This window comes from Paramisgurnus dabryanus, chromosome 9, assembly GCF_030506205.2.
Source record: "Paramisgurnus dabryanus chromosome 9, PD_genome_1.1, whole genome shotgun sequence".
Taxonomy (NCBI): Eukaryota; Metazoa; Chordata; class Actinopteri; order Cypriniformes; family Cobitidae; genus Paramisgurnus; species Paramisgurnus dabryanus.
The window spans coordinates 23,295,062-23,311,795 of NC_133345.1; the positions used below are offsets into that span (position 1 = coordinate 23,295,062).

At 39.6% G+C, this 16,734-nt stretch overlaps 1 protein-coding gene across 4 annotated transcripts in view; it reads right to left on the reverse strand.

The window, feature by feature from the left end:
• Nucleotides 1–16,734, reverse strand: part of carmil2 (capping protein regulator and myosin 1 linker 2) — a 54,544-nt gene that overhangs the window by 4,277 nt on the left and 33,533 nt on the right. For 3 of the 4 annotated variants that reach the window (XM_065283182.1, XM_065283184.2, XM_065283185.2), the window contains 7 exons: nt 16,298–16,695; nt 9,071–9,174; nt 7,014–7,782; nt 4,917–5,012; nt 4,223–4,259; nt 3,106–3,195; nt 2,669–3,019 (listed from right to left, as the gene is read on the reverse strand). In XM_065283182.1, the coding sequence (XP_065139254.1) occupies nt 2,669–3,019; nt 3,106–3,195; nt 4,223–4,259; nt 4,917–5,012; nt 7,014–7,782; nt 9,071–9,174; nt 16,298–16,695 (1,845 nt within the window). The remainder of the gene's footprint in view (nt 1–2,668; nt 3,020–3,105; nt 3,196–4,222; nt 4,260–4,916; nt 5,013–7,013; nt 7,783–9,070; nt 9,175–16,297; nt 16,696–16,734) is intronic. The other variant, XM_065283183.1, reaches the window with a different exon arrangement.

The window sequence follows — 16,734 nt, forward strand, 5'->3', positions numbered from 1 at the left end:
ATGGTAATAATTAATGAATATATATTTTTTAAAAAGTTTATAGGGCGTGTTCGAAAGTTTCGCGAGACAGGCTGTGTCACTCTGTAGCGCGCGCGACCGTGCGGTCACCCTTTAGCGCGCGCGACCGCGCGTAGATGACAGGAGAAGCAGATGATGGCGCGTGTGCATTGTGCGAGATATCGGAGGCAGATCATGCATGGTGGCTTCAAGTTCGGTCTATGTTTTCAATCCAAGAGGTCAAAAAGAATAGTTTCATAATGCGATGCATGCTTTGTTCAGTAAACGAGCTGACATCTCAGCGTACAGGAATTAAAGATCCAACCTGAAGTAAGTGTCACAGTATTGTCTATTTGAACACTATTAATGGTCATTTCACACACTGTCCGAGTTTTTTTGCCATATGCACTCTTGTGCAAGCGATGACAAAACCTAGTGTAAGTTAAACCATACAAACAGCACGTTCATCTGCACATTTCCGTGTAATTTCCCCACTGAACACCAAAATGTAAGGACGTCTTGCATTTGTACACAAATCCTGACACCTAACTAATGTGTAGAAAATACATTCAAATAAACGGGATTGTATTTTATTTAAATCCTTCTAAAAGCATGAATGAATAAAAATAAAAGAATAAAGTTTGATTTTAAAGAAACATTTATTATATATTATAATAAATGTAGAGTTCATTTGCTCGTGTTTATGTTCAGTAATTGCACTTTTATGGCAATGAAAATAACCTATTCATATAAAACATGATAACAAACAGACACACATGTCCTTTTTTGTTTACTGTTTGCATGTTTAAAGGCAGATGCTGACAAGTTTTTGTTGTGAACATGAAAATAAATACAGAGTTAAAGGTGCAATTTGTAAGATATTTGCAGTAAAATGTCCAAAAACCACTAGGCCAGTGTTATATATTTTGTCCAGCTGATTACTATCAATATCTGTAATGTTTTCAACTACTTGTAAATCATGAGAAAATTTCCATTCAAAACATTGACACGGGGCAGTGCAGTCTCTTATCAATGACGTTAATATCCATGTGACCCTTTGTCACCGCCTTTACTGACGTAAACCACATGACAACAGTGGTCGAGCTCGAAAAAATAAAATGGCGGCCAAGGAAGCAGCTGGAGCACAAATTTAGTGAAAATAAACGTATATTTTCACTTTTTAAGCATTTTAATTGCATTTCTAGCGAGAAATTAGTATTGTAGTTTTCAAATATGTGATTAGTTATCACAAAGGCGCTCTCTGTTTATATTTCAAACACGCTGCCTTTGAAGTGCGTCAGAAAGCCTTTCTCTGAGCGGCCTTCAGGCCTCCGAAGCCGAAGTCATTTCCTCAAGAGGCAGCGAGGCAACAAGTCCTCACTGCCTTGAGTTTTCGGACGCAGCGAGCCAGTGTTGTGGACAAATGCGGAACTATGCGATAGCGCCTGTCGGGCTACGCGCTTGCTTATGAACTTATGGATATCTCTGTACCGTCTGCCGCTGGTTGTGTCAGCTCCTGTAAGCGTACGGGCCAACCAAACGACCCAAGAAGAGTTTGGAACAAAACAAGGGAGGATCAATTTGTTGCATTATCTGGATGGAGAGAGCTTCACGAAAACATTTAACTAGACCGAGATTCTGATCCTGCTTGTGTTTTACGCGATGGGTGAGTTGTTTTGATTCGTAACCCTTCAAAAAACGTATGCTATTATATTGATCACAACATTAGTGTGTAGATTGTAATCAGCGCGTCTTCCCGCGGACGATATGCACATCAAAGGTATTGTACAGCAATATAAATGGTCATTTTAAGACACTTCACAATAAGATTTGTACTGTCAATACATTATGTCAAAAATCATTGTAGATTGTAAGTTGAAAACTTAATTCTGTGCTGTGTTTACCATCGAATTTGGACTAATACTGTAATATCAATATGACTAACAATTTCGTTTTGAACATCACATATAAACTTACATAATGAAATAAACGATGTCATCAAACGCAACATTTATAAGACTTGATTACCTTACGTGATTTCTCGTTCGCGTCTGATTGATGGCCATCAGTGGTTGAGTTAAAGACTACAAATCCCATAATTCCACGCTGCTTCAGAGCGTCAGTAAACAACATCATTGTTATTGTTTGATCTGGCGCCATCTAGCGGCGAAAATTTTACAAACGGCATCTTTAACCGTCAGAAAACATCTGTGTGTGTCTGTGTGTGTTTGAGATTTTTTCTCAAATGACACGTTATGTGATGTTAATGTCCCATTGCAGGACCGAGAAAGGCTGCTTTACTTGTATATAAGCAGAACAATGAGACTTTTAAGGAGAGGTTTGTGAAAACCCTCCAAGTAGTCTGAAATTCAGTGCTTTTGCGCTACTTATTTATCAGATCGGAAGTAACGAGTAACTAACTACTTGAGTAGTTTTTTCATCTAATACTTTTTTACTCTTACTCAAGTAAATAATTAGATTGATACTTTTACTTTTACTTGAGTACATTTTTGTATAAGTACTTGTACTTTTACTTGAGTACAGATTTTGGGTACTCTACCCACCTCGGAGAGAGAGAGAGGGAGAAAGTTAAGCTGTCATACAAGTACTACGTGAAAACTGGCTATCCAAGAAGACCAGAATATCCCAACTGACTGACAGTGAATCAAACCTTCAGTGACAGATTGTGCTCTCTCTGCACGCTCCCTGATATCCGTGCTGAGAATCCTCCGTGGTGAGGGAGCCGGTGGCGTCTCTTTGCGGGAAGATACGGTTGGGGCTTCCTTCTGCTGGGGCTGGTAGAGCGAAGTGGTCTCTGGAACCTCTGTGTGGCCATCCTGAGAGGGACTGGGTAGCTTGGGAGTGGGCGTGGCTGTACGGACTGTCTCACTAGCTGGAAGTAGGGTGGGCTTAATAGGTGGTTTAGGAGGCAACAGGCCTATAGGACGCTCTGGGATGAGGGGTCTTTCTGTGCGGTGAAACTCCAATACACTCTGGGTCGTACGGGTTGGTCGCCTGGTGTCTGGGAAAAACGGGAGATTTAACTGTACTGTGAAAGTACTTAAGACAAAAAAGTCTGTGCTTTTGTTGTTGGGATTAATGTATTACCTGATGAGGTGGACATTGTGCGAGGTTTCATAAAAGTGGGCGGTGGCTCGGGTTTGTCGAGTATTGCCCCTAAAAAGCAAGCAGAATTTACTGCAAAGTAAAGAAAAAAATCAACAAAGCCACACAAAAATACTGCACATTCACATTATACAGAAGCTGAGCTTTGCTTATGCATAAAAATAAATACACTGAAACTAGCTTAAGGAAATGGCTTTGATGGCCGAACCTGCAGACGGCAATGAAAATGCGTTTAAATTATTAACACAATGCCCCTAAGGTATTCTTGCTGTTAGTTTGTTTTAACCATGGCGTGAAGACATGCAGACTTTTGCTATGTATCCATGGTTGGTTTAAAAATATATTACTTCCTTTCTATATTTAACTTCCCATAACTTTTATACATAAACACATACATTATTGAATTTAATTTGTAGATTTAAAAAAGTTAACATTTATTATAATTATTACATCAAAATAAATATATTTAAAGGGATAGTTCACCCAAAAATGAAAATGCTATCATCATTTACTCACCCTCATGTTGTAACAAACCTGTATCAATTTTTTTGTTCTGATGAACACAAAGGAAGATATTTTGAGAAATGTTTGTACCCAAACGGTTTGTGGACCCCATTTACTTCCATTGTATTCTTTTTTCCTACTATTGAAGTGAATGGGGTCCACGAAGCGTTTGGTTACAAACATTTCTCAAAATATCTTTCTTTGTGTTCATCAAAACAAAGAAATGTATGCGGGTTTGTAACAGCATGAGAGTGAGTGAATGATGACTCTGATGATGATTTTTGGGTGAAATATCCCTTTAATGTTTATTATACATTAACCTAACAGCAGGACAAAATCTTTTACAACCAAACAATTTGGCCATATTGATCCCCTGTACATAAATTATATATATATATATTAAAATCTGATTGACCTTACAACAACAGACTCACAGGCCATTACACCTGAAACCCCAGAGCAAAAAACCCTGAGATCACCACTGTCACTAACACAAGCATTTGCTGACACTGCACTACCAATGCGGCAAATTCTCCTGATCCCAGCACAGAGATCTCTGTTTTGTGGCATGACGACAGTAAGAAATGTGTCTTACCTTCAGAGTTGGCTTTCCTCAGTTCTTCATCCTTACTCTGTAAGAGGATAACAGTTTTTTAATTCAGATACCTAGTCAATTAAGTTTGTAATCCCTAACCCTAAACACCTGCACTTTTCTCATGTTAAACATCAGCCATATTTCTGATACGTGCCGTTTTAATATTTAAGTTTTAAAGGAAAACACTACGGTTTTCAATATTTTACTATGTTCTTACCTCAACTTATACATATTAATACATACCTATATTTTTTCAATGCGTGCACTTTATCTTTGTACAGTGCGTTGTGAATGTGTTAGCATTAAGCATAGCCCTGTTCATTCCTTAGGATCCAAACAGGGATGAATTTAGAAGCCAAACATTCATGACGCGCTGTACAAAGATTAGTGCATGCACTGAAAAAAGATAGGTATGTATTAATTAGTCTAAGTTGAGGTAAGAACATAGTAAAATATTGAAAACGGTGGTGTTTTCCTTTAAACTAAGTGGAAAAATATTACAGGGAAAGGTGTTTTCGCTTCATAATGGATGCACAGCATCAAATCCAATAATGTGTTTTATTAAATTATTTACAGCCATGAATTAAGTTTGAATGCTCTTAAGAGAGCTGATCTGTAAAACACTCTTGATTAAGTACAAAATTCAAATGTCAAAACCCCCACTAAATCACTACAAGGACATACAAGCACTGACCTGGTTCATTTTGGAGTCGGTAGGAGATGTTTTAGTGACTCCCATGCGGTGAAGCATGACATGAAGTCTCTGTTCAAAGCTCTCTGATGCATGTTTCTAAAGAGTGATCAGAGCAACAAAAGCCTCTAAGGACAGTTTTGTACCAACAGAACAAGAAAACAATTTCAGATCAATATTTATTCTTGGAACATGTCAAACACCCTTAAGGAAGCAAAATAAACCTATAAAAATGACCCTGTAAGAGTGCCCAGTCAGGGGTAAGAGTGTGTATTTGGAATATGAAATGCAATAATGGACATTCAATTTAAAGGGATAGTTCACCTTAAAATTTAAATTTTGTCATCCTCATGTTGTTCTAAACCTGTATGAATTTTTTTCTGATGAACACAAAAGAAGATATTATTAGAAATGATGGTCAGCACACAGCAGATAGTGACCATTGACTTCTATAGTAGGAATAAAAAAATATGATGGAATTTAATGGGTACCATCAACTGTGTGCTTACCATCATTTATCAAAATATTTTCTTCATCATTTATCACAATACTTCCAAACTATTTTTTCCTACTATGGAAGTCAATGGTCATTAACTGCTGTGTGTCTACCATCATTTCTAACAGAAAATTACTAAATCTAACAGAAAAATATCAGCATCATTTTATTCTCAGCAAGGGCTCAAGTTCACGTTGCTCCAGTATTGCACTTCATGTTCCTGACACATTCCTTACAGAGGATAAAAACACCTCAGTCACCAGAAAAACAAGGAAAATAGGGAATAGAAATCACACATAGAAGTGAAACATGTTATAACAGTAGCCAAAAATACCATGGTACTACCATGGCATCTTTTTCCACATACATGAACATTTTGTACCATGGTGTATATAAATATGTATCAAAATAAAATAGACGGACCATCACCATATCGAGTTACTGCCACAGTATTTACCTATATTTACTGTAATTAAAGGGATAGTTCGGCCAAAAATGATATTAAACCCATGATTTACTCACCACCAAGCTGTCCGAGTTGCATATGTCCATCGTTTTTCAGAAAAAAACACATTTTCGGATATTTTAGAAAATATTTTAGATCTTTCAGCTGATTAAATGTAATGTTACGGGATCCACGACCTTCAAGTACTAAAAAAGTGCGTCCATCCTTCATAAATTAAATCCAAACGACTCCAGGATGATAAACAAAGGTCTTCTGAGGGTAATCCGCGCGGTGTTGTTGTAGAAATATCCATATTTAAAACTTTATTAACGAAAATAAATACCTTCCGGTAGCGCCGCCATCTTAGTCGCGTCCGCATTCAGGATGAGAGCTTACGCAGCCTACGGAGGTTACTCTGCTGCTGCTCTGTGCCCCCGCCCTCCGAATTTGTCATACGTCACTAAGAAAAGTGCGTACACTACGCTAATACTCTCTCCTGAATACAGAGGAGTCTAAGATGGCGGCGCTACCGGAAGGTAGATATTTTCGTTAATAAAGTTTTAAATATGGATATTTCTACAACAACACCGCACGGATTACCTTCAGAAGACCTTTGTTTATCATCCTGGATCTGTTTGGATTTAATTTGTGAAAGATGGGCGCACTTTTTTGGACTTGAAGGTCGTGGACCCCATAACATTACATTTAATCAACTGAAAGATCTAAAACATTTTCTAAAATATCCGAAAATGTGTTTGTCTGAAAAACGATGGACATATGCAACTCGGACAGCTTGGGGGTGAGTAAATCATGGGTTTAATATCATTTTTGGCAGAACTATCTCTTTAAAACTCCTGTATAGCTCAGTGGTACATTGTGTTAAAGGCGCAAAAGGTCATAGGTTCAACCCAGGAAACACATGTTAATAAAAAAATGTATACCTTGTAATGCACTGTAAGTTGCTTTGAATAAAAGCGTCTGCCAAATGCATACATGTAGATTTAAAGGCAAATAGTCAACGGATATAGCCAAAGCTATTAAAAGCATCTAAAGCTCATGGCTGATGGCCAAAATAATACAATCAATATCAAAATGGCCAATCAGTCCACATTTACTTAACATCTAAATCAATCTGAATCCAGCACAAGTGCTCACTTACCTTAGCGTGTGCTGCTGTGCTGTCTTGCTCTGGCAAGACGTCCGAGAGCAGAATAAGAGACTGTGATTTTCCTTCTCTAAGTGAGCGACGGATAGGTTTTGGCCTTCGCTCTCCATCTGGGGTGCGGCTTTTCTCCAGGGTCCTGCTTTTCTCTCGCTCTGAGGGGGACATTGCTGGGACTGGGCTGGGGGTTTTGGTGGGGGTAGAGGGTGCAGCAAGGGGCAGTACTGGGATCTCTTCAGTTTTGCCTGGGGAGGACGCAGGGGGTGTGGGAGTGGATGCAGGTGGGGACAGAACAGGTGAAGGAGCCCTAGGTGACATTTTGTCCTCATTTACTGTTGTTGAATCTGTGATGGTGAGAATGGTGGGAGCGGCAGTGGTTGTGGCTGCCTTGAAAACTATGTCCTCTTCCGATTTCTCTTTCTCTCTCTCCTTTTCTTTCTCTTTCTCCCGTTCCCTCTCTTTTTCTCTTTCCCTCTCCTTTTCTCGCTCTTTCTCCGCACGCGCAGCCTCCCGGAGTGGTCGGATGAGATCTGCTATCGAAGTCTTTTTGACTTTGCCCTCGGGACCGCCCTCGCCCTTGGTCCCTCGGCCCGCGCGGACTTTCTTAAAGGCGAAAAAGTCACCAAACTTCTTCTTAATGTTCTTGGAGGGAGCTGTGGAGGGGATGGGGGTCGTGGTGGTGGAGGTGGTGGGAGGGGCAGATGTTGTGACACACGTGGGCTCTGCAGGTTGTGCTTTAATGAGGGGCTCTTCCCTCTGGTGCTTTCTGAACACGAGGAAAGCAGAGGAATGACGGGAAATGACTTTTGACAACCAGGAAGGACATTTCTTTGTTAGCAACATCACAAGCTATCAATATAATGTTCTGTGATTACAAGAATTCTACTTTTGAGTAAAACACTCAAATATTTTAATTAATAGAAATTAAAACACCAACCAAGTAAAAAAGGTAACTACACTAAACATGAATTTTCTGTAACACTATACAAAAAGGTTGTATTTGTTACAAATAGTTAATGAACAAACTATGAACAATACTTCTGTATTCAACACTTTAATTAAAGGGCACCTATTATGGCCTTTTACAAGATGTAATATAAGTCTCAGGTGTGCCCAGAATGTATCTGTGAAGTTTCAGCTCAAAATAACCCATACATCATGTATTATAGCATGTCCAAAACGCCCCTATTTGGGTGGGAACAAAAACGGGCGTTTTAAATGGATAGTTTACCCAAAAATTAAAATAATGTCATCATTTACTCACTGTCATGTTGTTACACACCGGCATTAATGTCTTTGTTCTAATGAACAGAAAGGAAGATATTTTGAGAAATGTTTGTAACCGAACCATTCGTGGACCCCATTCACTTCCATAGTAGGAAAAAAGAATACTATGGAAGTAAATGGGGTCCAAGATGGTTTGGTTACAAACATTTCTCAAAATAGCTTCCTTTCTGTTCATCAGAAGAAAACAAAATTATGCTGGTTTGTAACAACATAGGGGTGAGTAAATGGGTGGATCATTTTTGGGTGCACCATCCTTTTTATGTCTGTACCTTTAAATGCAAATGAGCTACAGCTCCTCATTCCCTTATAAACAGACGATGAGTGCTTTCAGTTAAAATAGATCTGATTAATACAGTCTGAGACAATAGTAGTGGACAGAGTACAACTCGATGAGGGTGGAAACTATGGTAATGCAGGACTATAAGTGGGCGGGGCCTTATCAATGTGACCTCACATTGATAAGAGAATCAAAATGGCATATCTAATGAGACTGCTTGGTTTAATGAGGATTAAAAAATAAGAAGAGGGTGATTTTTTTTCATTGTATGGTAGTTATGATCACACACTGCCAACACACATTCTCTCCAAACACCTTGTGGATTTTACATAATAGGTGCCACTTAAAGAGTGTATATACTGAAAACTAAAAGAAATCTAACTAGAAAATAATGAAGAAAACAAACATACAGTATAGTACAGTACAGTACAGTATAGTGTGCTATATAGTAAAGTATAGCATAGTATCTTTGTGTGTGTTGTATACTTACAGGGGGTCATCAGCGATGATCTTTTTGGTGAAGAACTCTTCTACACCTTCATCAACCCTCCCCATATTCTCATTGGCCTCATTCTCGCTCTCAGCAGCCTGCTCCTGCACACACACACATACAGCACAAACACAAGGTCATTCATTCCAATAAACCTTTATCTAGATATGTGATATCTAGATATCTAGATATGTGATTGCTCATCACTGATATCTGTCATGTATTTAGAGTAATAACAGACATGGAGGTCGTCTATTGTAAGGCATGCCAGTGCAAAACCAAAGATCAATTGTAAAATCATTTGTGTTTAAATCAAATTACCACAGTGTGATAAATGTGCACAATGTTTTTCAAGATGGCCATCATTAATCTTTTAATTTGAACAATGTGCTGCCTGTAAGGTAAGACCGTACCGCTAGTCTTCTCCATACAGCATCCAAAAACATGATTTGTGTTTGGATTAATGCCAGCATTAACAGATCGGGTCTCAATGTAAATATCAGTACAGAATTTGGAGCATGATCCCACAATTTGGATAAATGCATCTGCAAATGCAAATATTTTGATGTATTCATGGATCAATATTGACTATAAAACAATGCCAGGTTCGTATCTTACGGTTTAATGCACACCGTATACACACATAAACACAAAGTGCCTGGTGTGTTTTGCCTGTGTCCTGCTGCTACACAGACTGAGACCTTTGGGCAGTTTGGGTACTGCAGGATGAGAAGGAGAGAAAGAGCGAGAGAGAAAGAGAGAGAGAGAGAGAGAGAGATCACTGCAGAGCTATAGCAACCATATGCAAATGAGCCACCACGCACCGCATGACAAGCGGATTATGAATTATGTAGCGCCTCTCGGCCAATGAGAAGGCAAGGCACTCATCACTCCACCTTAAAAAACAGACACAGGGAAGGTGTTTCCCACACATCTTAACAACACAATCATAGTCTCCCACAAAAACACACATCATAAACAGCGCAACCATACTCATACAAAATTACATAACAATAATAGAAAGCAAAGCTTTTGTGTTCACTCGACCTGCTGGGTTTGTTAAACGTCTAAAAATGTTCAGGGTTTAAACTGCTAGGTGTATAGCTCTGAATGAATTATTTCTATCCTTTAAACAGCCAAATAAATAAGGCAACAATTAATTCCACTACTAGACATAATGTGCAATGGTTGGTGGTACTGTGGTTGTACTACATGCACCAAGATGTTGTATGTAATACCCGATGCTGATATGAGACTTGTTTGGTATCTGATACACTGGTGTATGTTTGGTTCTTACGAGGCTGTGATCAAGTGTTAAAGTAGAAAGCTGATGTCCGACTCACGTCACAACTCATTGCTGTGTATACACTGTGGTGAGTTTTTGTTGATGGTTCTTCTTTAAATTCAGCAGTAAACAAAGAGGAAGTGAATATGGTGTTCTTTCTCATGCCAGCTAATGTGTTTCAGACAGGACGTTTGGTTAAACTATCTGAACTGAGACCAGTGTAGTGATAATTATGACCACAAAACTAGTCACAAGTGTAATTCTTTTTGAAATTGAAATTTATACATCACGAATTTACACATCCGAATAAACAAGTTTTCCATTGATGTATTGTTTTTAAGATAGGACGATATTTGACTGAGATGAAATCCTATTTGAAAATCTGTAATCTGATGGTTGCAAAAAATACATTTTTAATATTTACTTGAGAAACTTAGTTTCATGGAACATGGAACATGATCTTTCCTTAATATTCACTTTTTTTATACAAATATTAATCATTTTGATCCATACAATGTATTGTTGGCTATTGCTACAAATACACTCTAAAAATGCTGGGTTATTTTAACCACAGGTGTCATTTACACTGGGGACGCTGGGGATTTTGTCCCCACCACTTTTTGAAAGCATTTGGTTAAAATGCTCTGAAAATCAAGCAATACCTGTGTGAAAATGCAGGGTTGCTTTAACTCATTTTTGGGTCAAATATAAAAAATTTTTGGGGTTAGTTTAACCCAACAGCTGGGCTTGTCCCTTTTTGACCCAATTGATGGGTTAAAATCAGGGGCGTCAGTTTGTGTTGAAAAGTGGTGGGGACAAAAGATCAGATGAAAAAACATTACAGCTGGATGGGAAAAATATTGAATTACGGCGCATCAACATGGGCATAGCGTAGGCCAGTCAACAACACAAAAATACTCAGCATAAAACCCTCAACAAAGTCGACTGCACATGTAACTGTCCTTACAACACCAGCTCAACCGAACAGTGCCAAAGCACCCTACTGTAGAAAACAGCAGCATGTTAAGTCAATGATTACAATGAAATTCATTACATATGTAAAAGAAAAGCCAACCCTAAGCACACAACGCAACATACACTCGTACACTGCAAAAAATTATTTTCAAGAAAAAAATTCTTTGTATTTTTGTCTTGTTTTCAGTAGAAATATCTAAAAATTCTTAAATTAAGATGTAGAGTAAGATTTAGACCAACAATATCAAATTTAAGTGATTTTGTGCATTAAACAAACAAACAAATCTGCCAATGGTGTAAGCAAAAAATCTTGAATTGTTATGCTTGTTTTATGCTCAAAATCACTTAAATTTGATATTTTTGGTCTTATAACTAAACTTAATTTTTCTTAATTTAAGAATTTTTAGATATTAACAAAAGACTAAGATTTTTTTTCTTGAAAATAATTTTTTGGAGTGTACACTGCAAAAAATGACTTTCTTACTAATTATTTTTGTCTTGTTTTCAGTAGAAATATCTAAAAATTCTTAAATCAAGAAGTCATAGTCATCAGTCATCAGTCACAGTCATTTAACACAAAACAATGTGTTAAAATTAACACATCCCTTTTTGACCCAGCCCTGGGTTGAAAATAATGCAACAGGGCTCTACACTAACTTTTTGCCCTGGTGCGCCTAATCTGAGGCCATTTACCTTTGTCTGTCTGACTCAAGCACATGCATTTTCGAACATACACACACACGGATGAATATCTAGACACCGCAAATCAGAGGGAGGGGTCCGACCTTCACTATCTCGGATTAGGTTTAGACCACAACGTGGGCCTAATTGCGGTCGCGGAGACTCTTTTCCCTCAAATGGCTGGACGCACTCCCTGCGAAAGTTTACTGGTTTGAGCTGGTCTGGTTTGCTGGTTAAAGGCTTGGTTTAGGCTCACCAAACCAACTGAATGCCAACTAGACCATACTATTTTATTTCAACAAGGAAACTGTAACGTCAGTAGGAGGCAGTACTGCATCTAAAAGTGATTCAATCAGATAAATTAAAGTATTCTTCTTCTGAAACACCTACAGGGGAATTTTAATATCGTTTAAATACTAAGTTATGAAGTGAAACCATCTCAAAATATCCCACACATGTACTGATATGGTACTGTCTGAGTGATGCTTTCAATTCAGAAAAAAACAAGAGGTTTCATTGTCGTGTGGTAATATGACGGGAAGTTAAATTCTGGAACGTGCTAGCTTGTCACACTAAGTAAGGAGTTGGAAGTACTATCCAACTCCAGTTGGAACTGGAGTTGACACTGCTGAATTGTGGGAGACAATAAATAAATTCAGCACATAGGAGCTTTAAAAGGGAATAAAGGTAATGGCAAAAATCACAGAGCCAAGAGAAAGTTATGGTGATAAAGCAGTGATTCCCAACCAGGAGTGTAATGTTATTAGGTTCAAGGGTACTAGGAATGATTTTAATAGATTGGAAAGATAGAAAAAAAAGTGTCTACTTCATATGTACACTTCAGGCAGCTCCATATCCCACAATGCATTACGATTGTGACGTCACTTCAGCAACTTGCGCTTTGCACATGGAGGGGGCGGTCTCCACTTTCCATGTGATCAAGGGCTTAGGGCGATCCATTTGAACCTACTTCAAGTGTTTCAGCAGTAGTGGGCACTCGTACAACGTAAGCAATAACGTACATCCAGGTGAACGAGACTGAGGAAAGTTAGCGAGGGAAGGTCATAAAAAAACGAACTGGAATGCAGGGCTGATATCCTCCAGGGTTAAGCTCCAGCTCTGATCAAGCACACCTGAACAACTAATCAAGGTCTAACGAGTCACCTGAAAACTACAGGTAGGCAAGGTTTTATCAGAGTTGGAGTTAAAATCTGCACTCCAGGACCGACGTTGTCTACCCCTGCTATAGAAGATCTTATCACAAGGCATTGGACAATGTTCCTGGTTGCTAATAAAGGCCTTGCACCAAACATATAGAAACCACACACACATGAGTTTCTCCCAGAGGTACCACCTGTCAACGGATTTTCACCAGCCAAGGAGTATCACCATCACACAATATGGACACACAACCTTGCCAACAATCCCGCTGATGAACATATAACAGATATGCACACATTCAAGTGATCCGGGGAAATGACAGTAGTATTTTCATCTCATCACTCTGATAACAGTGGCGCCAAACTCTCCGGAGAGTCTGTTGCCCTGCCTGACTGCACAATGACCTCAGAAGCACATACACAGATACACTTGCTAACAATAACACCAGACCAGTATACAGCTACACATTGAAGTCATAGTCATCATTTAATCATACTATTTCAGATCCATTACCATATTATTTCTTTCTTGAAATGCAGACATGTTTGCCACAAAAAAAAGTCATTTTTATCTAAAGCAACTTACAGTGAATTCAAAATAAACATTTTATCAGCATTTGTGTCTTTCCTGAGAATCAAACCCATGACCTTTGGATTGCTAAGGCAATGCTCTATCAAAAAGGCAAAATTAAGAGACCACAGCGGCGTAAAGGCTGTGGGTTTCGAGTCCCAGGGAACACACATACTGATAAAATGTTTAGTATGTGAAGTACTTTGAATGGACTGTAAGTCGCTTTGGATAAAAGCATCTGCCAAATGCATGAAAGTAAATTTATAATAATTTATGAAAACACAGGTGTGTGACAACATTTTTATTTGTAGGTGACTTGTCCCGTTAACAGTGGTATAATCACGAGACCTTTAGAAATCCTATCCCACCCTCCGTCAAGACGCACATTAACACATACCAGTGGCAGCCGGTGACTTCTTTTTCGAGGGCGCTCGATGCGAAATACGTCACAACATGTATATGTAGCCCGTCATGTGTGTGGTTTCTTTTTTCAAAATATGTGTTCAAGAGATCCTGTGTGCATCACGTGTTTTGTCAAAATAAGTGCCTGCTGCAGATGCGTCTAAAGGGTTAATGATAAAGAGACGCCCACGTTTGCCAGATACTCGCATAATCTTATGCGTAATCAAAGTTTATTGTTAAGGGAGTTTCTTGCTTGTATTTTGTGAATGTGAGCGTCTCTTTTATCATTAACGGTTTTAACGCGTGTGCAGCAGGCACTTATTTTGACAAAACACGTGATGCACACAGGATCTCTTGACGCGCAGAACACATATTTTGGAGAAAAAAAACACACACACACTTCAAACACTTATTTTGAATTAGCACCCCTTGGATGAGCAGTCACGAGCCGCCACTGACACATAGTACACACATATACACCTGTAACCATGGTTACGCAGTATGTGACGATGACATGATCAAATTTATTAACTTGTGATTACCTCTGTTGTTTCTGATTTTTTATGTAGATACAAACTTAATACAAACTGTCCATTGTGACTGATACATATCATAGGTAGGTAGCCATGACAATATTCAGCACTATGCCCACTATGCATGCTGGTTGTCATGACAACACAAGAAGAGTTCTTGTACACCGACAATGACATCACATAACAGTACAGCCATATATACAGCTAGCAAACACCGGACATCCTATAATATGTGACCCTGGCTGCCTGTGAAAACCCCAGCATAAGTCTTTTTTTGTGGTTTAAGTTACTGCTTACTACATAAAATCATCCTATGCACAAGCATTACGGTGTTATCATAGCTGTTCTAACAATCACAATGGAAATGTTTCTTGTTAACACCATGGTTAATAAAAATGGTATCCACATTATGGCAACATGGTACAAAAGTATTGTGAAATAACTTGTCAGGGAGGTCACAAACATGAAAAAATACAAGACAAGGACACAAAATAACCACAACGAAATTCACAATGGCATCCTTATCAAAAACGCTGTATAGATAAACAAATAGAGTCATCAATAAACATGCCACGGGAGCACGTTAGACAAACAATAGTGTAAAGGCATGTGTGTGTGAGAAGCTACAATTCAACACCGTAAAACCCATCACTATGGCAACCATTATCAAGTGACCATTCATTAGATATACAAGTGTTACCGATACACACAGATATGAAATATTTCTTTCTATCTCACATGTGTAATAAGGATGTAATAATTTACATGAGTATCATGGCAGAAACACACACTTCACAGGAACGTCAGCCTAAAAAAAAATCACAAGAGATGTGCGTGTGCCAGTGAAACCACACGCAGCCATTGCAGCATCAGCAGCAGAAATACCCCGACTGTCAAACATCAACCTGAACATCTCATTCACACAGCGCAAAAAAATTGAGCACACACACAATCAATTTCTTATTAATAAAACGCCCATAGATGTCAAGCTACAACAGATTGTTGACAAGAATGAAAGTGTACACACACACAGAGATGTTGGATAGATTTCGATCCCACGCTCGGGCACTACCCAGAGGAATGCCACCGATAGAGGGATCCTCCATTTCCGATGAAAGAAAGAGAGGGAGCGCAGGGGAGACAAGGGGGAAAAGACAGACCCTTCTTGATCTAGAAGCATTAATAATTAAAATGCTACAGCAGTCACACCAAGCAAAATCGTCCATAACCAGTGGACAGAAACTGTGCCCCGTTCTGACACTATACACACACCGCCCAGCTGAGCATCACATACACGCATACACACGCACACTGAAGATGGCAATGGTGGATACACACCCAAAATTTTTCAGCCCACCACAGCATCATTGCAACTGAGATAAAGCATCAAAATTTGAGATACACATCTAAATGAGAAGAGACCCCAGGGGTGTCGCAACCGACTGACACAACCCAGAAGATCAAACCTGAGCTCCCTCATCCAGTTCTCCCTCCCTTCCCATATTTCCCAATCAACAGCCTCCCCATCTCTCCCCCACTCAGCCGGCTCCTTCAGCATCCGTACACGGCTTCATTCTTCTCGCTTCTCAACCCTCCCCTGTGACCGTGAGCCTGTCTTACCTGCGGCTTGCTGGGAGGCTGTTTGTTCCTGCGGTTGGGTCTGGGCCTGGAGCGCGTGTAGTGCCTCAATGTGTGGCCTTCGATGGGCAGGTCCATAGGGGGCTGAGGAAGTGCAGGCTCCGAGCGCCGGGGCTCTCTGTTGCTAAGAGCAGCTGAAGCAGCAGCGGGAGCGGCAACAGCATCCGCCTCTCTCCAAGAGTAGGCGGGGCTTACTGGCTTCAGATGGCCTGCCGCTGTGATCGACGGCCTCGTCGTCAACGACAACGACAGGGCCCGCCTCCTCTCCTCCGCTCCTACCCTGGAGACCTGAAGCCCTCCCCCTCCTCCTCTCTCCTCTAGCTCCTGCTGGGGATGTGTGGCCGCACGCGCCTGCTGTTCTCCTTCCACATCTAACAGACCTGCAGAGAGAGAGGGAGATAGTGGGACGGAGATAGTGA